At 40.4% G+C, this 24,038-nt stretch overlaps 2 protein-coding genes across 2 annotated transcripts in view; both read left to right on the top strand.

The window, feature by feature from the left end:
* The window catches only part of DENND2C (DENN domain containing 2C), a 51,562-nt gene extending 36,703 nt beyond the window's left edge, over positions 1-14,859 (top strand). The window contains exons 10-19 of the mRNA XM_081113014.1: positions 869-938; positions 1,695-1,772; positions 2,471-2,611; positions 3,261-3,409; positions 3,878-4,055; positions 6,920-6,961; positions 7,875-7,980; positions 10,988-11,224; positions 11,460-11,546; positions 13,009-14,859. Coding sequence (XP_080969140.1) covers positions 869-938; positions 1,695-1,772; positions 2,471-2,611; positions 3,261-3,409; positions 3,878-4,055; positions 6,920-6,961; positions 7,875-7,980; positions 10,988-11,224; positions 11,460-11,546; positions 13,009-13,040 — 1,120 coding nt within the window. The 3' untranslated portion in view covers positions 13,041-14,859. The remainder of the gene's footprint in view (positions 1-868; positions 939-1,694; positions 1,773-2,470; positions 2,612-3,260; positions 3,410-3,877; positions 4,056-6,919; positions 6,962-7,874; positions 7,981-10,987; positions 11,225-11,459; positions 11,547-13,008) is intronic.
* Positions 14,860-15,655: 796 nt separating this feature from the next.
* On the top strand, positions 15,656-23,912 carry BCAS2 (BCAS2 pre-mRNA processing factor). Its single transcript, XM_081112172.1, has 7 exons — positions 15,656-15,899; positions 16,007-16,099; positions 18,813-18,883; positions 20,363-20,524; positions 21,624-21,674; positions 22,323-22,403; positions 23,609-23,912. Exons 1-7 carry the CDS (start codon positions 15,807-15,809, stop codon positions 23,733-23,735), a joined length of 678 nt encoding a protein of 225 aa, XP_080968298.1. The 5' UTR covers positions 15,656-15,806; the 3' UTR covers positions 23,736-23,912.
* The last annotated feature ends 126 nt before the right edge of the window (positions 23,913-24,038 follow it).

Below are 24,038 nucleotides of genomic sequence, written 5' to 3'. Positions count from 1 at the left end.
CTCTAACTATTTTGGCTTATTCCCTTCCAATCTTTAATTTTGGCCATATATGGACACATGTACTTACTGTTCAAATTTGGACCTTTCTATAAATGAATTCACTTCTTAGCATCTTTAAGTCTTCTTTTCATAAATTATCTCTGCATATATTTTCTCTATGTTTCTAATGAGTGGTGATTTTCCTATGGACGGTATCCTTAATTTTTATATATTAAGGATACTATCCTTTGCCTACCACTATTTCATATGGCCTCTCAGAACTAAATAGACGACTTTTGAAGGGAAAAATAGCTTATCACAATCATTTGCAGCTTTTCGATTTGTTTGACTAAATTGGACATTCAACAAAAGGAAAATAGGCTTGATGAATAACTAGACTGGATAAATAGAAAGTAGCCCTGACCGGTTTGGCTCAGTGGATAGAGCATCGGCCTGTGAACTGAAAGGTCCCAGGTTCAATTCCAGTCAAGGGCATGTACCTTGGTTGTGGGCTCATCCCCAGTAGGGGGTGTGCAGGAGGCAACTGATCGATGTTTCTCTCTCATTGATGTTTCTAACTCTCTATCCCTCTCCCTTCCTCTCTGTAAAAAGTCAATAAAATATATTAAAAAAAAAAAAAGAAAGTAAAAGGAGGCAATAGCATCAACAATTCGTCCTCTACCTATTCTCTCACTCCAGTGCAAGACAGGACATTCCCAAGACCTGGACTTTCTCCCTCGGGAGCAATGTGACTTGCTGTAAATATAATATTAATCCCTCCTCTTACAGTCACTGCTGTTAGACTAATTGTCAATTGTTTGTTCTATGAGGAATGTCAAACAATTGTTTGGATCTCAAACTAGTTCCTGTTTTTGTTTTTTGTTTTTAGTGAGACGTTCTCCTTTGTCTTAACTGGTGAAGATGGGAGCCGGTGGTTTGGTTACTGTAAGAAGCTTTTGGTAAGTTGCAGACTTGTGCTATAGGCAGGGTTGGTCAAGGAGCAATAGAGAGTCACACTAGGAACTTCAGAAATGCTATCTCCCGATGAGTTTGAGGGTTACTCAATGATCTGTGTGTTGCCCTCGCTGGTTGGCTCAGTGGATAGAGCGTTGTTGACCTGCGGACTGAAGGGTCCCGGGTTCAATTCCAATCAAAGGCACATGCCCGGGTTGCAGGCTCAATCCCCAGTTAGGGGCGTGCAGGAGGCAGCCAATCAATGATTCTCTCTCTCTCTCTCCCTCTCTCTTCCTCTCTAAAATCAATAAAAACATATTTTTTTAAAAAATGATATGAGTGTTAAAGAAGCTATGTTAGCTTTCAACAGTAAGAGCAAGATTGGGGTTAGCCACAGAGTACTTTAGAATAAAAGGGTGTGGATTTATTTTATTTGTTGGTTTGTAATAGAGAAAGAAACCACTGACACAGTGGCTGCATCAGTCTGGATATATTTGAGGAATGGAGCACAATGAGCCAATCCAGGGCTCCGAGTTACTTTCTTCTTGCTTAAATGCCCCCACTAAACCTGGAATAATTATGCTATCGTATTTTACCATTTTACCATCTTTCAGTGTTCATTGAGGATGAGAACCTTGATTTCTACTCTGTATTAAGAGAGTGTTAATAGTCCAAATTAAGAGTATTAAGAGAGTGTTAATAGTCCAAATTAGTAAAACTTACGCTGCTTAACTTTTGCTCTGTTGTGTGTTTTCTTTTAGCCGGAAGGCAAAGGAAAGCGACTCCCCGAGGTTTACTGCATGGTCAGTCGCCTAGGCTGCTTCAACCTTTTTTCAAAGGTGAGTGGAGAATACGATGGAAAGCGGTGTTCTCTCTCAGCTCTGAGTAAGTTTGGTTTCCAATGACATAGAGTTCCCATTAGAACAGTGGTTCTCAACCTTCTGGCCCTTTAAATGCAGTTCCTCATGTTGTGACCCCAACCATAAAATTATTTTCGTTGCTACTTCATAACTGTCATGTTGCTACTGTTACGAATAGTCATGTAAATATCTGATATGCAGGGTGGTCTTAGGCGACCCCTATGAAAGGGTCGTTCGACCGCCAAAGGGGTCGCGACCCACAGGTTGAGAACCGCTACATTAGTAAATTAGAGCCACAGGTTTGAAGGCTTTAATCTCTAATCCAGATGCTCTTGCCCTGCCCCTTATCTTGGTCTGCTAAACCTCCCAGCTTAAAGGAGAACATAGCCTGAAGCTAACTTGTCTCATTTTTTTCCCTGGACCCCCAACTGCAGGAAATAGAAAGGGGCTCATCTTCTAAAAATAAGTTGATTTATTTTAATAACTTTTCTTGGGGATACAAAGATACCCCCAAGAGGTATAATGCCTTTAATGAAGGCAGATAATGCTGAAGCTTATTTTTTTTAATCTGTTGGTGTTATTTTTAAATTTGGGGGCCAAGTTTGTCAGTTCGTCAATAGGATTCATTATGTCTTTTGACTGAGTTCCTAATAAAAGAGCATATTGTGTGTGTGTAGATTTTGGACGAAGTAGAGAAGAGAAGAGAAATGTCTCCAGCTCTGGTTTACCCCTTCATGCGAAGTGTCATGGAAGCTCCTTTCCCAGCCCCTGGACGCACCATCACAGTGAAGAGCTACCTCCCTGGGGCTGGAGATGGGGTGAGTTTGCTCATTTTGAAAAGGTTTGATAGCTGCCCAAAAGCAGGCCTGACAGTAGGAGGCAGTTTCCAGAGGCCTCGGGGCATAGTTTTCCCTTCTCCGTGAACAGTACAGAATGTTTTAGTCTCACAAAGCACCAGAGAAATATCCAGTTGAGCTGCTTCACAATGACAATTTCAGTCATTACAATAAATTGTGATAAAGATTATAATACTACTAGAGGCCTAGCGCACAAAATCGCACGAGACCCAGACCCACCGTGCTGGTGGGACCCTAGACCCGCCCCGCCCCACGCAAGCCCGGCCAGCCAGCCTCGCGTGAGCCCTGCGAGTCCTGCCAGCGCGAGCTCTGCCTCACTGCGCGAGAGGCGAGTCTCAGCCTGTGAGAGGTGCTCCATGCACCTCCTGGTGACCATAACAGCGTCACAACCACAGGCCTTTTATTATATAGATTGTCAGTGAGATAAAGGATTTTACCTGAAATTTACAAAATTACAAAGGTGTTCAGTCTTGGGATTAGACTAGGCAGCTTTACAAACTCTTTGTAGCAGGCCCTTTTCTTGAATTTGACCTGTAAAAGAATGACAGGATCCATTAGTCCTTTCATTAGCATTGCATCAGCTCCCCTGATTCAGATTCTTGCATTGCAGTCCGTTGAACTCTGCCGACCACTGGATTCCCGGCTGGAACATGTGGACTTTGCATGTCTCTTTAAGTGCCTGAGCGTGTGTCATCTCATTCGGGTCTGTGCGTCTCTCCTTTTGGAGCGAAGGGTAATCTTTGTGGCCAACAGCCTAAGGTGAGAAATAAGTAAATTATGTTACTTCCTACTGGTGTTTTATGGATTTTGACCATTTTAAAATTTGGGCATATTACAAAAAAACCTGTATGATCTCAGTTACCTAATGCCGTAGTGACATGGATAATTCTAAATGGTAAATAATCCAAAACCTATTTGCACTTAAGCTATACTGGTGACTTTTGGGTATTGCAGTTAATTTACCTTTCTAAATGTGTTTTTGCTTAAGCGGTTAAAAATTGGTATTGCTTTTCTATGTACACACCAATTTTTAGCAATATAAATTGGAAGTTCCAGACTTTCAGTAAATTAAGTTAAAATTTTAAAGAAAATGTTAAAAATGGGTAATCACAGAATTGTTCATTTATGCTCACTAATTGGCATCAGTTAGTAGTTCTAACACAACATCTGCAGTGCCCTCCATGTGATGTTCTGTACGTGATGCCATTTGCTTTCTCCTCTTGCCAGCACCCTGTCAAAATGTGGCCATGCTGTGGTTGCCACACTGTACCCATTTACCTGGCAGCATACCTACATCCCAGTCCTGCCAGCATCTATGATCGACATCGTGTGCTCACCTACTCCGTTCCTTATTGGAATCCTGTCTTGCTCCTTACCACAGCTCCAGGACCTGCCCATTGAAGAGGTGAGAGGGGAGTAGTGCCTATGGAAAGACTGGCGCACTGACAGTGAAAACAAGTGATCTTTAAAGAGTGATGGAGTTGTTAATTAATATTAATATATAATTATTCTTAATGCATTATGCTATCATATTTTTTATCTTTTTACTACAGTGAGAAAAATCTTACAGTATACCTGAATCTATGGTACACATATATCTTATTTACAATAGTGAACTATGGACTCATTGTGTTATTTTGAAGGTTAGATCTTTTTTTAATTATTGATTTCAGAGAGGAAGGGAGAGGGAGAGAGAGATAGAAACATCAATGATGAACTACCTCCTGCATGCCCCACACTGGGGATTGAGTCCGCAACCTGGGCATGTGCCCTTGACTGGAATTGAACCCAGGCCCTTCAGCCTGCAGGCCTACGCTCTATCCACTGAGCCAAACTGGCTGGGGCAAGTCTTTTTTTTTTTTAAGTCAAACATAAAAACTACTCTGGGTTAACTTAAAAATTATTTCAAATGTAGCACACATGTAGATGAGTGCCCAAAACAAAATGTGCAGCTCAGTGAATTATCACAATGTTGCTTATGTAACTAACACTGAACAGAGTGGGAACATTGCAGCAATGGAGGCCCTGCCAGCCTCCCCTCCCTCTTCCCAGAGGTCCCCTCATGCCTCCTTCCAGTCACTGTTCCCTTCCCCACCCCCCCCACCCCCCCCCCACCCCCGATAAAGTAACCACTGTCTTGACTTCTGTGGTGTTTATGTACTTGTTTTACTTCAGAGTTTTACATCTAGGCATGTTCCCCCAGTAATATAGTTCAGTTTTGCCTGGTTTTAAGTTTGATATAAATGGACCTGCCCATTGAATATATATATATTTTGAATGGCTTCCTTTGATAGCATTATGTCTGTAAGATTCATCCATGTTGATGAATTTAACGGTAATTTGATCATTCTTATTGTGTGTAGTATTCCTTTGTGTGAATGTGCCAGTTTTCTTATCCATCCTACCATTGTTGGATATTTGAGTTGTTTCCAATTTTGGGTTATTATGAATAATGCTGCTGTAAATATTTTTGTATATAACCCTGGGTATATGTATGTGCATGCATTTCTATGGGTATATACTTGGAAGTGGAGTTGCTGGGTTATAGGGTAAGCATATCTTTAACTTTAGTAAATAAAGTCCATACTGTTTTCCAAAATAGTTGTGGCAAGCTAAACTCCCTCCAGTAGTGTATAAGAGTTCCTATTGCTCCACTTCCTCACCAGTAATACTTGTCATCATCAGTTTGTGTAATTTAGCCTCTCTGGTGGGTGTGTAGTGGTATACTCATTGTGGTTTAATTTGCATTCCTTGATTACTGTTGAGGGTGAGCCTCTTTCTATTTATTGGCCATTTGAAATCATTTTGTATAAAATTCATTATCTTCCCTACTGGATTGTTCATCCTCACTGATTTTTAAGAGGCCATTTTATATTTTACATACCAACCCTTTATGGCTTGCCTTTTCATTCTCCAAAACAGCATTTTTTTAATGCACAGATGTTCTTAATTTCAATGTGGTTAGAATTGTCAATCTTTTCCTTTATGGTAGGAGTTTTTTTGTATGTGTGAGCTACTTAAATTTTTGCTTATATTAACTTTATGGAGATATCCTTCTACTTATATCTTGGAAGCTTTGGAAGCTTTATTCTTGTGCCTTTAATTTTTAAATATATATATTTATTTATTGATTTCAGAGAGGAAAGGAGAGAGAGAGAGAGAGAAACATCGATGATGAGAGAGAATCATTGACTGGCTGCTTCCTGCATGCCCCACACTGTGAATGAGCCCACAACCTGGGCACGTGCCCTGTTTGGGAATCAAACTGTGACCTCCCAGTTCATAGGTCAACACTCAGCCACTGAGCCAACTGGCCGGGCATGCCTTTAGTTTTTGATTCTGAATCCTGGAACTTGGTGTGTTTTTTAATATACTAGGAGGTAGGTGTTGTTTTATTTTTTGTCATATGAACAGCCAACTCTCCTAATACCATTTACTGAAAGGTCTTCCCTTTTAGGGCTTAACCTCCCCAACCCCCCAGTTTTATCCTATATAATAAAAGCTCAGAGACCGAGCCATAACCAGTTTGGCTCAATGGATAGAGCGTCAGCCTGCGGACTCAAGAGTCCCAGGTTCGATTCCGGTCAAGGGCATATACCTTGGTTGCAGGCACATCCCTAGGAGGGAGTGTGCAGGAGGCAGCTGATCGATGTTTCTCTCTCATCGATGTTTCTAACTCTCTATCCCTCTCCCTTCCTCTCTGTAAAAAATCAATAAAATATATTTTTTAAAAAAAAGCTCAGAGACCGAATGGCGGAATGATCAGAACGACCAGTTGACCAGTTGCTATGATGCACACTGACCACCAGGGGGCAGACGCTCAATGCAGGAGCTGCCCGCTGGTGGTCAGTGCACTCCGCTGACTGGCATGAGCAGCTGCTACCACAGTGGGAGCGGCCGCTCAGAGGGCAGGTCCATAGCTGCTTCGGTGACCTAGATGAGAGGCACTCCCATAGCGGGTCAATCCCCACAGGCCACACCCCCCACCAGTGCACGAATCCTGTGCACCAGGCCTCTCATTGATGTATAATTGACCTATGACATTGTATTAGTATAAGGTGTACAACATAATGATTTAACATATGTATATATTGTGAAATGATTACCACAAAAATGTAACATTCATCATTTTACATAGTTAGACATTTATTTTCTTTGTGATGGACACCTTTAAGATCTACTTTCTTAGCAACTTTCTGACCAAGCAGTGCCTACAGATTTTCCTGTGACTGTCTCTGGTTTAACTTGCCTGGCTCCTTTATTTTATAGGTGCTGATAGTTGATCTCTGTGCGGACAAGTTCTTACAGGAGGTGAGTGACAAAGGAGGTGATTACATAATGTTTGGGGATAATTAGACAGGAAATATGTGAAAGTACTTAGAGAAGATGAGTCAGACACGACTTTGAGTTCCTACACATACTTGACCTGGCACTGTGGCTGATCATACACAATTGACCTGAACCGTTTGGCTTGGGCTTAGCTGTGTATCCCAAAGAAGGAAGGAGGAAACAGATTACAGGTGCTTCTCAAAATAGGCAACTCTCCCTTCAAGTCCAGACGGTTGACATATAAGCCTCTAATTTAGTTAAACATAATGAGCATTTAAAACTGATTATTTCCAGATATTCTGAATCTAAATATGAGTAAGACACAGTTTGAGCCCTTAGGCCTTATAGTCTAACAGTGGGGAGGGGGTGCAGACATACACATAAAGTTTTAGAAATGGTGTAATAGAAATTTGTACAAGGTATACAGTAGGGACAAAAAAGACGTGGTCATTTCTTCTGGGTATGAAAGTGGAAGAGAGAGTTGGTAATGCCTGCTTAGAGCAGCCCTTAGTATATGTAAACTGTATGTAGGCTTGTGAGCACTGAACCCAGGGTTGAAAGAATGTTTCCCTAGACATTTTTGTCAAAATCCCTTAGCTCATCACTTTTGAAACACCATTTGTTTGGGGATGATCTTTCTAATGTAGCATAAGATTTGTAGATGAGAGATATTTAATAGAAAGTGCCAGAAAATTTGGTAAGTATATTATTTAATATAGTGAAGATGTAGATGCCATAAGCATCTTGGAGTCTGCTCAGTGCGGGAAGGAAGCTTCACACTGACTCTTAAACCACATATACAGTCACTGTGGCATTTGGAGGGCCCTAACTAGTGCACTCTCTCTCTCTCTCTCTCTCTCAAAGTTTATGAACATTTTCAATTTCTTCTCTTAAGGTATCTGACGAGGATGAGATTTTACCACCTAAACTCCAAGCTGCCCTAATGCAGATTTTGGAAGAACGAAATGAAATTTTGGCTCAGGAGCAGAATTTCTCACAAGGTATGTGACAGGTGGCCTGAGGACTTGCGGTCAAGGCAGTAAATATTTACTAAATGTCAGCACCCGCTCCAGGACATGCAAGGTAGGGAGTATGAGATTGTGCCTGTGTCCTGAAAAAGCTTATGATGGGCTTCCCGCTGACCCTCACTGTGCCAGCTCCCCTTCTACTTCAGGACTTTTGCACTTGCCTGGTTGCATTTATGGAAAGCTCTTCCCCCAGAGAGCCCCCTGGCTCCTGCTCTTTCTTCATTCCCAAGTGTCACCTTGTCAGTGAGGCTGTTCCTGACTGTCCTGTCCTGGGGGTGGTAAATTAGTGTGGCTGCTGTGGAAAAACACTATGGAGGTTCCTCAGAAAATTAAAATTAGAGTGGCCATGCAACCTAGCAGTTCCACTTCTGGGTATTTATCCGAAGAAAACAAAAACACTTAATTCAAAAAGGTATATGCACCCCTATGATCACTGTAGCATTGCTAGTAAAAGGCAAGATATGGAAGCAACCTAGATGTCCATCAGTAGATGAATGGGAAAAGAAGATGTGTATATATACACAATGGACTATTACTCAGCAATAATACCATTGCCATTTGCGACAACACAGATGGACCTAGACCAGAGGTTCTCAACCTGTGGGTCGCGACCCTTTTGGGGGTTGAACGACCCTTTCACAGGGGTCGCCTAAGACCATCAGAAAACACATGTATAATTACATATTGTTTTTGTGATTAATCACTATGCTTTACTTATGTTCAGTTTGTAACAATGAAATTGGGGGTCACCACAACATGAGGAACTGTATTAAAGGGTCGTGGCATTAGGAAGGTTGAGAACCACTGACCTAGACATAATTATGCTAAGTGAAGTAAGTCCGACAGAGAAAGACAGATACTGTATAATCTCATTTATATGTGGAATCTAATAATGCAAAACAGCCCTATCCGGTTTGGCTCAGTGGCTAGAGCATCAGCCTGCAGATGATGGGTCCTGGGTTTGATTTTGGTCAAGGACACATATCTTGGTTGCAGGCTCCTCTCCAGCCTGGGCCCTGATAGGGGCATGAGCAGGAGGCAACCAATCGATGTGTTTCTCTCACATTGATATTTCTCTCTGTCTTCCTCTCTCTCTAAAAATCAATGGAAAAACATCCTTGGGTGAGGATTAAAAAAATAATAAATAAAAATACAAAACAAAACAGAAACGGACCCATAGGTATTGAGAATAAGCTGATGGTCACCATGGAGGAGGAGGTAGAGGAATAGGCATAAAAATAAATAAGTAGATAAGTTCTAATTATAGAACACTTGGAAAATTCAGACTATTATAAAGGAGAATTTTTTAAATCATTTGTAAAAAAAAGAAATAAAATTGTCCCTGTTCCCTTACAACTCCACGTCATCCTCCTGACCTTGTTTTTTATCGTGGCTTTTCTCATCAGCTGATGTGCTGAATCCAAGTTCCAGGAGAGCAGCAACTGTCTGTATTGTTTTCTATCTCCAGTGCTTTTAAACAGTATTCGGTAGATAAATGGGCAAATAACAATTATAGGGTGGCTTACTCCATTGCAGGCATTGTGCTGCTAAGAACTTGGTTTACATCTTCTCTCGTCTTCGTCTCGTTATTTCATCGCCATTTTACATACGAGAACACACTGAGGCTATTTGCTGATGGGGGGGCATGAGGAGGGGCAGTTTGGGCGAGTAATTACCAGTTTAGTTTTCAATATGGAGATACCTATTGGGCATCCGCCACCAGCAAACATGCCACTGGAGATACCAAGTAGACGTTTCCATATATGTATTTGGGACTCAGAGGAAATATTTAACCTAGAAACATACACTTAGAAGTTGCTATTGGAAAGCCCATGGGAAAGAGCTAGAGGCATTGTGAAGGGGAAGTACTGTTCGGACATGGAAGGAAAAGGAGGAGTTGAAGGTGAATCTGAGGCTTGAGCCTGGACCCTGGAAGGCAATGCTTATAGTATGCGGTCCTGGTTCAAAACCACCTGACTTGGCAGTCGGGCAGCTTCTCACTGTACTAGATGCGATGACTCCGGAGAATGTCTTTGTTTTGAGTCTCAGTTTCCTCATCTGTAAAAGATAAATAAATAATACCTACCTCATCGTACTTTTACATCAGTAAAAGCACAATACAGTGCTTGACATATCTTAAGCACTCAATAAATTATTATTTATTATGGGATAATCATGATGCTATATGAAATGGGAAAGTTGAAAGAGAAACTGATTTTGGTGGTGAAATACAATGAATATGGTTCAGAACATGTATCATTTATTTATTCAATTCATATTCTACTAATTTCCTGAAAGGACCTTATATGGTGACTTTCAGACAAATGGGATTTAAGTGCTAATGGGACAGCCAAATGATGGTCACCCATAGGAAGTCTGAAAATGTAGAAGATGAATTTTCATAAAATACCAGGGATGGAGATCTAAGGTTCGGAATTATCAACGTGGACAGCCAGCTCTATCTATCTCTATGCCAATTAGCTGCTTAAGGAAGGGACCGTGCTCAGGAAGAGGAACGAAATGCAAGAGAAAAATTGGTCTAAAGGCAGGAGAGGAATCAGGAAATCAAGAAAGCATACAGTTGTGGGAGACCCAAGGGCTGAGGAGGGGATTAGCACAAATGCAACATAGAATTTAAAGAAGTCTGACAATAGAAGAGCAGAGCAAATTTGTCTGGCTCTCACTGGTGGCCTTAGAAAGAGCAGTCCCAGTGAAATCATCGATGTGCAATCCCGGCTTTGCATATCAAACATGTAATGGGAGTGTTTGTGTGGGAAGGAATTGAAGGTAAGAATGACTTTGCTTTTGCAAGTCATGGAGAGTGCAAGAACGCTAAGAATGAGTATGTCTATGTTCATTCTCCTTCCTTTAATCATGATTTCCTAGGCATCAGTTTCATAACTAGACTCGGTGTTCCCATAAACACAACATTTAGAGGACTTTTTCTTTTCTTTTTTTTTTCTCTTTCCTTTTGCATCAGATGTGACGCTCAACTCTCTGGTGTCCGAAGCATTTGTCAGGTTTTTCGTGGAGCTGGTGGGACATTACTCTCTGAACATGACTGTCACTGAGCGTGGGGAGCGTGTATTCCAAAGGGAGCCATTCCGTAAATCTCACACCTCCCGCAGCGTTCGCCACTTCCTGGATCTCTTCATGGAAACTCAGATGTTTGCAGGATTCATCCAGGACCGAGAGCTTCGGAAAAGTGGAGTGAAAGGTCAGTTTCCTCATGAAGTTCTTCCTCCCTATTTAGTGAGCACTTGGAAGGTTCGAAAATAATATAAACAAAAAATAGCATAAAGCTACAAGGGCTCAAAATCTGAGTTGTTTATTATGGGAAATATTTTTTGTAATATTGTTTTAACTATGAAGATACATAGTAGTGAACACAGAGTTTTAATGGATTTTCAATCTTGAGCGTTGGACAATTTCACCGTGATTTTTCCTTGTAGGTTTGTTTGAGGTCCGGGCCTTCCAGTATTTGGAAACAATTCCTGAGTCTGAACCCAGTGGGGTGAACAGAATTTTGCGGAGTCTCGGTGAGTTGCCGTATCTTCCTATTAGAAAAACGAGGCTGAGAAAAGCTTCTGCAGTAAGCATGCCTCATTGCAAAAGCTTTACAATCAGATCAATGATATAACCCAAGTAGGCTGACCAGAAACCATGACCTCTAATTCCAAAGTGTTTTGGAGCAAAAGAAGTCTCTTTCTACCGAAACCGGTTTGGCTCAGTGGATAGAGCGTCGGCTTGCGGACTGAAAGGTCCCAGGTTCGATTCCGGTCAGGGGCATGTACCTGGGTTGCGGGCACATCCCCCAGTGGGAGATGTGCAGGAGGCAGCTGATCGATGTTCCTCTCTCATCGATGTTTCTAACTATCTCTCTCCCTTCCTCTCTGTAAAAAATCAATAAAATATATTTAAAAAAAAAAGAAATCTCTTTCTCAGAGGTTGGGATTCTCCGTCAGAGTTGTCTAGGGGACCGTATTCCTCAGATGATGCTCCCTTAGGATGTAAGAATTTACATGTCATGATTATTACTCTTTTCTAGGTCACATCCCTGGGGGAATCTTATAAAAACTGGACTTTTTCCCAGAAAAATATAGTTAGAACATACAAACATTTTGCATATAATTTTAGGGTGTTTATGAACCCCCCTAAAGTCCATCATGGACTCCAGTTTAAAAACATCTGGCTTAGAGGACATCTGAAACAACAGAGGTTGTCCTGCAAGTCTCTAATTTTACACATCATAAAGAAACATGGGCCTGGCCGGCGTGCCTCAGTGGTTGCGTGTCGACCTATTAACCTGGAGGTCATGGTTCGATTCCCAGTCAGGGCACATGCCCAGGTTGTGGGCTCAATCCCCGTGTGGGACATGCAGGAGGCAGCCAATCAGTGATTCTTATCATTGATGTTTCCATCTCTCTCCTCTCTTTTCCTCTCTGAAATCAAGAAAAAAATATTTTTTAAAAAGAAATATGGTAGTTTATGATTGTTCAATTATAGTTACCTTTTAAGTTTTCAGTATGATATAGAAGAACAGTGGTGTGCTAGCCCAAAACAATGAAGAACCTACAATCTATGGTATTTACATTCATCTTTGAAATATATACCCCTAATTAAAATTAGGCCTTGTCCTGAACTAGCTGAGAGACCATGGACAAATTATGCCTTGGGCTGTTGTTTCATCTTTATACCATGGGGTTAGATTAGATCAGTGGTTCTCAGCTCTGACCACAATATTATAATCTCTGGGGAGCGTGCCAGTGATTTTAACCTACAGGCAGGGTTGAAAACCACTGGATTAGATGATGTCTGAGTTCTCTTCTGCCTCTACAATTAGACCTTGGAGGAAGCGGTTAATCACATCAACTGTTAGCTTGATATAGCAGCTTACTCCAGAGCTGTTCTGAATAACTAGGTTATTAATCCCTTGCCTCAAATAATGTACAATAAAAAAATGAAATAATGAGAGCTCACTCTACTTTTTTCTCCCTGTAGGAAGTAAAATGAAATTCCTGCAGAAGAAATGAAATCTCCCACTGACTTATCATCCTAAATAGGACAGAAAGTGCCAAAGAAAGTATTTTTCCAAGAGTCAGGATGCCCTGAAGTATTCTACAAAATCCTTGAAAGCTGAAAGGTTCCACAGCGGGCCAGAGTCTTGGAGGAGGAGTCTCCTGCTGCTGCTTTGTAATCACTGGAGAACTGTCGGGAGTCATCTGGAACCAATGCTCTCTTCCCTCTGCCTCTGGTTATTTTTAAGTGGTCCTTTCTACTTGATTCTTGGGCTTATTCTTTGTGTTTTGTGCTTACGCTCTAAAGGCACTTGTCTTGTATCAGGGAAAGACTTGGTGTTGCATTTTTTAAAAAGCAGCTCAAAGAGGAGCACAGTGAGAGAAGTGCTGAGTTCAAGGTACTAGGGAGGCATGACAGAAGTGGCTAACACTAGCTCTCCAACATGTAATTCTCATCACTGAACTACATGGCAGCTTTAAACCTATGGGCTGTTTTCTGTCCAATGTTCCGTCTAGGGGAGTCTCACTTATTGGAAGCCCTATTTATTAGTACTGTTACTGAGTACCGTGTAAAAGTAGACATCCTGCAACTCCTCCCCCACACTGTGTGGCACTGGAGTAGCATGTCCCTCATGTGTCAACATGAAACTTTTTAGAATTACAACTAATAGGAAATGTCCTTCCAAGGGCATGCGAACTACGTTTTATTTTACTTTTTTAGTGTCTGCCCTGTGCCATGCACTGTCGTACATGTGTGTATGTCATCTTAGTCTTCAAATCGACTTTCTGAGATATTTGTATCTCCATTTTACTAGTAAGAAACTGGAATTTAAAGGAGTTAAATAACTTGCCCGAAGTTATACAATAGAACCAGGACTGAAGCCAAAACTGTTCATTGGTGAACACAGATAAAGCTGGTTGATTCTGAGATGGACATTTGAGCTCTATGGGATTGTAGCTATTGAAAAGTTCTCTTTTAAGCTGAATTGTACCAGAGCCAACTCAGCTCTGAGGATAAGGGACTTCAAACTAGAGCTGTCTAGATGAGACTCTTTTTAGTTCTCCTAGGACTGTTGGAATTTTTGCTCTAATTGGAGTCATGAAGATGAACATTACCTGGGACAACACCACATAATCACCCTAACCTTTAAGGTCTAAAGCCGCAGTTAGTGATTGGAAAGAGGAACTTGTCAGTGATGGTGCCGTTTTCTTTGGTGTTACAGCGAATGTCAGTTTTCTTCAACTCCTAATGATGGTTTTAACTGGCATAAAAATATTTATTCAAGCTTAACAAAACCTTACAAAGTATATGAGGACATAGTTTATTGACTTGTACAGTATTGTCAATTCACCCATTCAGGTGTGCATGGATGAATTGAAGCAGACACCAGGTAACCGGTGCTACATAATTACTATAGATATGGGTCCAGCAAGTAGAACTGAGCCCATGTCTTTTTAAAAATGTTTATTAAGCAGCTTACCCCAGTTGGGCTTTTACCAGATATCTCTCCATTTGGTCTCTTCTGACAATCCAACCCGAGGGAACAATCAGTAACTAGGAATTGTTTATAAAATGGGGGCAGGAGGTATTATTGTGGTGGATCCTGGCCATCCCTCTGTGAGACCTTTGCTTTGGGGATGAGGGTCATATTTTATCCCTGTAAGCTGGAGCTGCTTCCTTTTCTTAGGTCTGTTTTGTTTTGTTTTTTTGTAAAGTTTTATGAATTCTGGACATGTTTGTAAAATAATTGTTCAAGATGTGTATAAAATGTTGTTTACAGTTCTTCTAATGAATAAATACAAAAATTCCATGGATCTCTTGGAGAATTTTAAGTAAAATTGCTTAAAATGTAAAGATCTTTTATTTCACTAAATCTATAGCTAGCACATTTATCTAACAGGTTAAAAGGTAATCCGGTGTCACTTTTTCATGTATGATTCTATATATAGAAAACCCTAAAGACTACACCAAAAAACTATTAGAAACAATAAACGAACAAAGTTGCAGAATATAAAAATCAACATACTAAAATCCACTGCATAAATGACGGTCTGAATTGACCCTAGACTAACCAGGCTTAATTACCGTGGCCAACATTTTCAGGCACTTGGCAGACAAAAACCTTGGATTTAGACTGCAGGATATATTCTATTACCGGGTGTCCTAACAACAAAATGATTGGATTTTACAAACGTCCGGAAGGTAAAATGACAAGATTTTTAAAAGTTGGGGTTGGTAAGCAGTTACCAATCTCGCCTGGTGTAGATCAGATTCCTTTTGGTAGGCAGACCATTAAAGTTGTGAAAACACTGCCCTTACCCAAAGCGCAGCATCTTAGGGCGCCGAGAACGGAGAGTGGGAGGACAGCATGGAAGGGCAAGGGGAGAGGAGCCTAAGGGGAGGTGGAAGGTTAGAGGAGTAAGCCGAGGGGGGAAACCGGTTTCTCTCCCCCCGCCAAATCCTGCAGCCAGTCCCACACAGAAGTGTTAGGATCCCCTCTCAGAGCGCGTCCTGGAGGAGAGCAACGGTCTCACTCCTCCACAAGCTGCAGCCAGACGGAAGCATAAAAGTGGTGCAGGCCGGGACGGGAAATTGACACGGCCTACCGAATGGGCAACGACGTGACGTCACATCCGGCCAAAACAAAACAACAGGGCGAGCGCGCCTTCAGAATTAACAACTGAGCATGCGCACGTGACGTAAATTGTGGGCGGCGGGCGCAGGCGTATTGAAACAGGTTTGAGCCTGCGCAGTTTCAGAAAACGCTGGTGAACTTCAGGATGGCGGGCACGGGTCTGGTGGCTGGAGAGGCTGTGGTGGATGCGCTGCCGTATTTTGACCAAGGTTATGAAGCGCCCGGAGTGCGGGAAGCGGTGAGTTTGGGTGTCTCTGCAGGAGACTCGCGCTCGCTGGCCCTTGGAGCTGGAAGCAGCCGCGTACAATTTGCTGCGCCGACACTGGCCCCCTTTCTCGTTCTCAGGCTGCGGCACTGGTGGAGGAGGAAACTCGCAGATACCGACCTACTAAGAACTACCTGAGCTACCTGACAGCCCCGGATTATTCTGCTTTTGAGGTAAGTGTGATGTCTTGAGCCCGGCATAGGTGTCAGGATTCCCGCGAACCTTTAGTTTGGGTTGAGAGCCTTACCACGTTCAAGTGAATTCTAAATTCCGGCTTTTAAGTATTGCTTGCTTGACTTGCGTAGCTATTACCAGGCCATTGAAAACAGCTCGATAGGCCCTAGCCGGGTTGGCTCAATGGTTAGAGCGTTGGCCTGCGGACCAAGGGTCCCGCTACTCTAAGTGATGTAGGGTTTTTAAGTATAGATCAGCCGAATGCCCTAAGCGCCTGAGAACCCCTGGATGGTAGTAGCCTCTGTATAAAGCCTAGGTGTTTACAGAACGTGAATGAGGGGACCAACCATATCTGCCTAATATACCAGTTACATGTTTTGTCTGTACACCCAAGATATTTAGGGTCTAATGAGCGAAATTAAATGTAAAGTATTATTTTTAAGTTAGTGGATTCTGTTAAGCATTTTAATACATACATGTTTGGGGTTTTCCCCGTTATAGGTAACGGTTTATGAAAGAATTCTGTCATTCAAATGCAGTATTTATGTTGAAGTAACATGAAAAAAATACTGTTTTAAGTAGGAGAGAAATTTTCCCATGATACGCTATTTTCCCATGCTTTTTCTAAATATTGTTATCCAAATATAGATAGTACCACATCAAGAATTAAGTACAGTAATGCTCTCTTAGTAGATTGATTTTTGAAAGTTTCAGAGATTGCATTCAATTACAAACTTATAAATACTCGAACTAGTTTTTTTAGCTCTCTAATATACAACATGCTTCCTATCTTTATAATTAGTATTCTGATTATGTAATCCTTTTTAATAATAGGAGCTGGTAGTGTACTGGGCTCACTCTCTGTCCTAAAAATAGCCTGTGAACTATATAATTATGTTTACTATCCCAAATTTTTTAGATGGGAAAACTGCAGCTTAGGCTAATTTTCTCAAAGACCTTAACCACTCCTCAAACTGGCTTTGAAACTGCCCTTTGTTAATTCATTTAACAACTGTTCGTGAAGGTCTTTTCTATGCCAAGTAAAGGGCACAGGTAGGTTAGGTCCATACTCATGGAGGTTACATTCTAGAGTGTGAGGACAGACATATAAGTCAGAAAATATTAGATTGTTGATAAAGCTATACAAAGAATTAAAGTAGTTATGGCTTCTTCGCCACCATATCTTTATCACTTAGAAACCTGCCTGGTACAGAATAGGCACCTAAATATTTAAAGAGCTTCTAAGGCAGTTTTATTCAGTGAATGCTTACTGGTGCCAGACATGCCTAGTGCTTGTTCATAAATTAGCTCCGTGAGAGTTGGCTCAGTCTTTGCAGCGAGTTGAGTTCAAACTCCAGATCTCTCACTTACCTGCCCATGTGAGTTAGGTAAGAGTTCCTACATTCATGGCTCAAGATTGCTTGCTTCATTTTTCTAGCTTCTCTCTTATCTAATTGTTGGTTGTTATCCTTGTCTGTCACTGCATATTCTCTAGCTAAAATACCCTGGTTTTCTGCAGGAAACTAGGTAACTATTTTCTTAGAGCTTTGTATAAAAGCAGTAGTCAAAAAAAAAGGTTTTCTCCAATAAGAAATGCTTAATGCAAAACTTGTAAACCAGGAATGTAGGCTTCTGAAAGCCTTTTTTTTTTTTTTTACCCCCCCTTAGGCCTAATTGTTGAGAAAGTTGCACCTTTCAAAAATGAAATTACATGGGATAACTAAATATTTCACTTATGCAGTTCTTTATATTCAGGGCTGGGAATGTGCAGAACAAATGGAATAGGATATTGATCAAAACATTGGACCCAAAGAAACAGAGTTATACCACAATTTTGGGGGAAATTGTTAGACCAGATAGTAGAAACCAGTTTTGTTTTTTGATTTTTTTGGTGTGTGTTGTTTTTTTTTTCCCATTCCCCCCCCCTTCATTCTTGGTAAAGAGTAAAGTGTAAAAGTAGCAGTCAGGACCAAAAAAGAAACTATAGCCTTAGGTTCATAGCCTTACAGCAAATCATTTTATGCCCAAGCCCTCTATTCCTCACCCCCAATGAATACTTAGATCCATGATTCTCGACACTGGCTTTAGTTTACAATTGACTAGTGAATTAAAAACAAATACTATAATTGTGTCCAGTCTCCACTTCAGGACAATTAAATGGACTGGGGCAGTGACCGGCAAACTCTGGCTCGTGAGAAACATGTGGCTCTTTGGACCCTTGAGTGTGGCTCTTCCACAAAATACCAACTTCTGTGCATGGGCCACGAAGTTTCAATTGCACTGTTCATGCGCGTCTGCATGTGGTATTTTGTGGAAGAGCCACACTCAAGGGGCCAAAGAGCCGCATGTGGCTCATGAGCCGCAGTTTGCCGACCACTGAACTGGGGGAGCAAGGTGAGGTGGGGCTGAGATTGGAATTGTTTTCAAAGCTCCCAGCTGATTCTAGTCTACTGCTGGGACTGAGAATCACTGACTAGGATAATCAGTCCTGTCCGCCCAGACCCTTTACATATGAAGTGTGTGCCTGTTCTCCAGATCCTAGAGAGCATTTAACGCTGAGAAGACTCATGTGAAGGGTGATGTTCACTTATCATGGGTCATTATAAACTATAAGCATTTTAGTAGGTTAGATTCATTATTTATTTGGTGGTGGTTAATTTTAACTTGTTGATATGATTTTGGAAACAATTCTTTCTCTAATTTCCACATCAGACAGACATAATGAGAAATGAATTTGAAAGACTGGCTGCTCGACAACCAATTGAATTGCTCAGTATGAAACGGTAAGTCCTATTTCTGGAGTCAGCTGGGCTCAAATCATTCTTTAATCTTAGTTTTTTTGTAAAACTACAGCCATGTTAGAACAAATATTGGAAGGGGAAAATCCTTGTCTGCTTATGCGTTTGTTTTTTCATATAGTAGTAGTTCATCCTGTGTTAATGTTCGAGATGTTTCTTTTTTTTTATCCTCACCCGAGGATATGTTTTTATTGATTTGAGAGAAAGAAACATTGATCGGTTGCTTCCCGTACGCACCCCAACCAGGGATGGAACCCACAATCCAGGTGTGTGCCCTGACCACCTTCTGGTGTATGGGAAGATGCTCCAACCAACTTGTAATGACCCGTAAGCAGTAGGTTGTGAAGTAAATGTAGTAAGGCACCACAGCACTTGGTAAAGAAGTAGGATAGAAAATGTCAGAATGCATTGTATCTACAGGTAAGTATTGCTTTGTGTAGTGGGTCACAGTGTAAAATATTTCTTACTCTAGGTCAGTGATGGCGAACTTATGACACGCGTGTCAAAGTGACACGCGAACTCATTTTTTTTGGTTGATTTTTCTTTGTTAAATGGCGTTTAAATATATAAAATAAATATCAAAACTATACATCTTTGTTTTACTATGGTTGCAGATATCAAAAAATTTCTATATGTGACACGGCACCAGAGTTAAGTTAGGGTTTTTCAAAATGCTGACACGCCGAGCTCAAAAGGTTCGCCATCAATGCTCTAGGTTGTAGTCAGAGGTTTGAAAAATGCTACATTTATAAAGTGTGGTTTATTTTTTTCTTTTTTCCCCCAAAGGTGTTTGTTTTTGTTTTTTTAAAACAAAATGGTTTATTACCTCTTGATCCCAGTTGCATTTCCCTCAGTTTTTTAAGAATACTTGCAGTTTTTACAAGGTATCTAGTAATAATATTAAAATGGAAATGAAAACTTCGTTTGTAGTAACTCACTAGTAATAAACAGATTTATGAAGGGTATTTGCTGGCTCTCTTGGCAGTGTTAAAAGACTGGGCAGTGTGAAGAGAACAGAGTGAGGTCCAATATTTTTCTCTAGAGGGGTGTGGGTATGGGTGGGAAGGTGGATAGGTCATAGGTGTGTTTTACAAAAATGATAGCATGGTTTTTTGTGTCCTACCTTTTTCCCTTACTACATTACAAACATCTTAATGTTTTAAGTGTTCCTCAGTAACATCATTTAATATCTAATATAGCATTCCTTTATATGAGTGTACCATAGATTAGTGAATCTTTTCACATTGATGGGAACAGTTTTTTGTAGCTGTATGTAATATTGCTAACTCCTCTTTGTAAATTGATTGCTTGTTAGGGTAAATAGGTTTTTTGTTATTGTAAAGTCTGCATCTTATCTTCAGTCTTCTGTAGTTTTTATAGTGTGCTTAGGCCCATGAGGCATTCTGTTGGAAAGAGAAATAAAGGTTTGGGGGACTATGTAGTTATATTGTTGTTTAATTTCAGATATGAACTTCCAGCCCCTTCCTCGGGTCAGAAAAATGACATAACTGCATGGCAAGAATGTGTAAACAATTCTATGGCCCAGTTAGAGCATCAAGCCGTTCGAATTGAGAATCTAGAACTAATGTCACAGCATGGATGCAATGCCTGGAAAGTATATAATGAGTAAGAAATTGCTTGTTTTTTAAAAAACCCATTCCACCCAAAGCTTTGGTTTTTTGTGTGTGTTTGTTTGTTTTTAACGTAGGAAGTAGGATAGAGGAACTGGGATAAAAATAGTAGAGCTGAGCCCTAGTCAGTTGCTCAGTGGTTAGAGCGACAGCCTTGGGACTGAACGGTTGTGGATTTGATTCTATCCAGGGCAAGTACCTCGATTGCAGACTCGATCCCTGGTCCTGGTCAGGGCGCATGCAGGAGGCAACCAATCAATGTGTCTCTTTCACATCCATCTGAGACCCACCTCAGAGTTTGTGTACATAAACCTCACTATCAATAAAACAACCAAACATAAACCTGACTATCACGTTTATTGTATAATATGAATTCTGAGGTCTGGTTTACAAATCACAACTTAGTAGAATGTAATTCTTAACGGGAATTACTTATATAGTTGATTCTTGTTGGTTTCATGTTATGTTCTATAAAAGTGGTCTTAAATACTGAGTAAGCAAATAGTGTAACATTTCTCCTGGGGAAAATACATACACATGTACATATAAATAACTCATCCTGGCAGGTTCTATTTTCTTTTTAAAAGAGAAAACAAAGTTCAGAAGTATTGAGTAACTTGTCAGAGTTGGACATAAGGCTCCATCCTTCAGTCATCTCTGTATGAGACCTGACACAGGCAGGCAGAGCGTCGTCTTACTCCACTTCAGCTGGGAACACATGCGTCCACTGCTCAGATTTTTCACTGCTCTGAGAATGTCTGCCGAATGATCCAGAACATTGCAAGTATTGATTTTGAGGTTACAAATGGATCTGATTGGGTAGGAAAATTCATTAATACAGAATCTGCAAAAATAAGAATTGACTGAATAGAGAACACCAGAAACAAAGTGCCCACAACCTGGGCATGATCAGAATAGAACCTGGGATCCTTCAGTCTGCAGGCCAACGCCCTATGCACTGAGTCAAACCAGCTAGGGCAATATTAACTATTTTTAAGCAGAAAAATATGACCCTGTGTCAGCTAGATCACTTTTAATTGGTTCTGTTAGATTTTAATGTACTTTAATCTGATTTTTCTCATTTTCTTCCTTAGAAATCTAGTTCATATGATTGAACATGCACAGAAAGAGCTCCAGAAGTTAAGGTAAAATGTTTCCTCATTTCAGAATAAAGTTTAGCTGAACCCCTAATTAATAGAGAAGAAAAAGGAACCAATGGATTATAGTCATATGAGTAAGCTATTGATGATCTGATCTTTGTCCGGCATCCAGTGTTGGGTGTGCCCCACCTGAGTGGAGGAGAAAGAGACCTGAGGTCTGAAAACATCTCTACCAGGTCACTTTGAATTTACAAGTCTGCAGACATTGAAAATGATCTTTTAGAAGGGGGAAAAATTGCAGAATAACTTGCATATTCTGATTTATGTGGAAAAAAAAAAAAACACCAAAAAAAACCACAAATTAATCTCTACACATATAGGAAAGAGTCCAAAGGACAGCTACCAAAAACTAACCAGCAGTTCTCGGGGAGGAGGAGAAGCACATGGGAGAAGGGCTTTCAGTTTCTAGCCTGCATATGTGTGTGTGCTTAGTTTTTTCACAATAGGCGTGTTTTATGAAATTGAATTGAAAAATAATTAGAGGAAAGTTAATTTCTGGAATGGGTATGATTTCATGTATCTGCTCTCAAGGAATTAAAGATATATTACATTGACTATAGATTTTTTCTGTTGACTTTAGTCAACAGAAAAGGTTAAAATGTAGGTGGGTTTTATAAGTAATTTTTTTTACAGGAAACATATTCAAGATTTAAACTGGCAGCGAAAGAACATGCAACTCACAGCTGGATCTAAATTAAGAGAAATGGAGTCAAAGTGAGTACCTCCAATTCCATCATGTATTAAATTGCTTAGCAAATTTAAGATCAAGATTCAGTAGTCTGATTCAAACAGTATTCCAATGGGATGGATGTCACAGGTGTCAAAGCAGTGCTGTCTTCTGAATACTGCCTTGCCTCCTGAAGCGTGGGCTTAGAAGACAATGGAAGAGTTAAACCAAAACCTGAGCCACTGCTAATTGATTCTGTTCTTAGAGTGCCCTGTTTTCAGCGCAGTGTTTCTTCTCTGAATGCAGTTCTACTTGTTTTTAAAGGGGGGAAAAATTACCTATTTTTAGCTTTCAGAAGGGAGTTTTAGTACTTTCTTGATAATTGATGTCTTAGTCCTTTTTATCCTTTGTTTATATATTTTCTTTTTTGAATGTTGTCCTTTATATACACAAATAAGTTTATACAAATTCCTAAATATAATTGTGAATTTTTGTGTTATTCTTTTTTTCTTTTTTTTTTTCTTTTTGCTGTTTTTCTACCTTCCCTCCCTCTGTCACATACAGTACTCTTCTTGTTTCACCTTCCTCTCCACCTTCATGTACTCCATGTTATCTATTAGGCAACTTTTCATATTTTTTCCAAGCTAATATAACCTAAACATACATGTGTGTTTCTTTTTGTTTGTCTTTAGAGATTTTTTCCTAGGGAAAGAATCTTGATCTTAAATTTGACTCCTTGAATTGCTGGAACTCTTTCTTATCAACTCTAGAAATTTCTCCACTGTGTTTAACTAATGACTCTGCCCTATTCCTCTCTCGTTTTCAGTTAATCACTTAAAATACTATCTTCCCTCACTCTTTCTTATCTCTTCAGTTCTTTTGAAATAATTATAAATTCACATGCAGTTGTAAGAAATAATGCAGCCCGACCAATGTTGTTCAGTGGTTGAGCATCAACCTGTGATCCTGGAGGTCACAGTTCAATTCCTGGTCAGGGCACATGCCCGGATTGTGGGCTCAGTCCCCAGTGGGGGGGCGTGCAGGAGGTAGCTGATCAGTGATTCTCTCTCATCATTGATGTTTCTATCTCTCTCTCCCCCTTTCCCTTCCTCTCTGAAATCAATAAAAACATTAAAAAGAAAAGTTGAAAGTGAAGATTAATGTTACGGCCCTGACTGAAAATGTATATCTGATAAAATCTTCTAAAAGAAATTTTACAATGAATAATTTTTCCTTTATTTTTCTATTCTAGTTGGGTATCCTTGGTCAGTAAGAATTATGAGATTGAAAGGACTATTGTACAATTAGAAAATGAAGTCTTTCAAATGAAGCAGCAACTTGGAGAGGCCAACAAAGAAAACATCCGACAAGACTTCTGAAGAGACATTAGTTCTGTGGGTCGGGAGGAAGGCAGGTGGGGTTTTCACAGAAGATCGGGCACTGCTCTGTGAAGGTCAGCAACATCTTACGGAAATCATCAGTTCTGCTTAGAAACCATAGAAAGTGGACTGTGATCTTCTGTTTGTACATTAGCAAAATAAAAAGTTTCAGCTTGGTATTTTTTTACCATAAAAAAAATCTTCAGACTTTCAAAATAAGTATGACTTTAGAATATGTCATAGAATTAATTTTGAGCTACTTGGACCATATTTTGTACCCAAGAGATCTTTAATGAAAGTTTT

Source organism: Myotis nattereri, assembly GCF_964212035.1.
Source record: "Myotis nattereri genome assembly, chromosome: 18".
Classification (NCBI taxonomy): domain Eukaryota; kingdom Metazoa; phylum Chordata; class Mammalia; order Chiroptera; family Vespertilionidae; genus Myotis; species Myotis nattereri.
The sequence above is the reverse complement of the archived record's forward strand: the minus strand, read 5'-3'. Positions and strand labels throughout refer to the sequence as shown.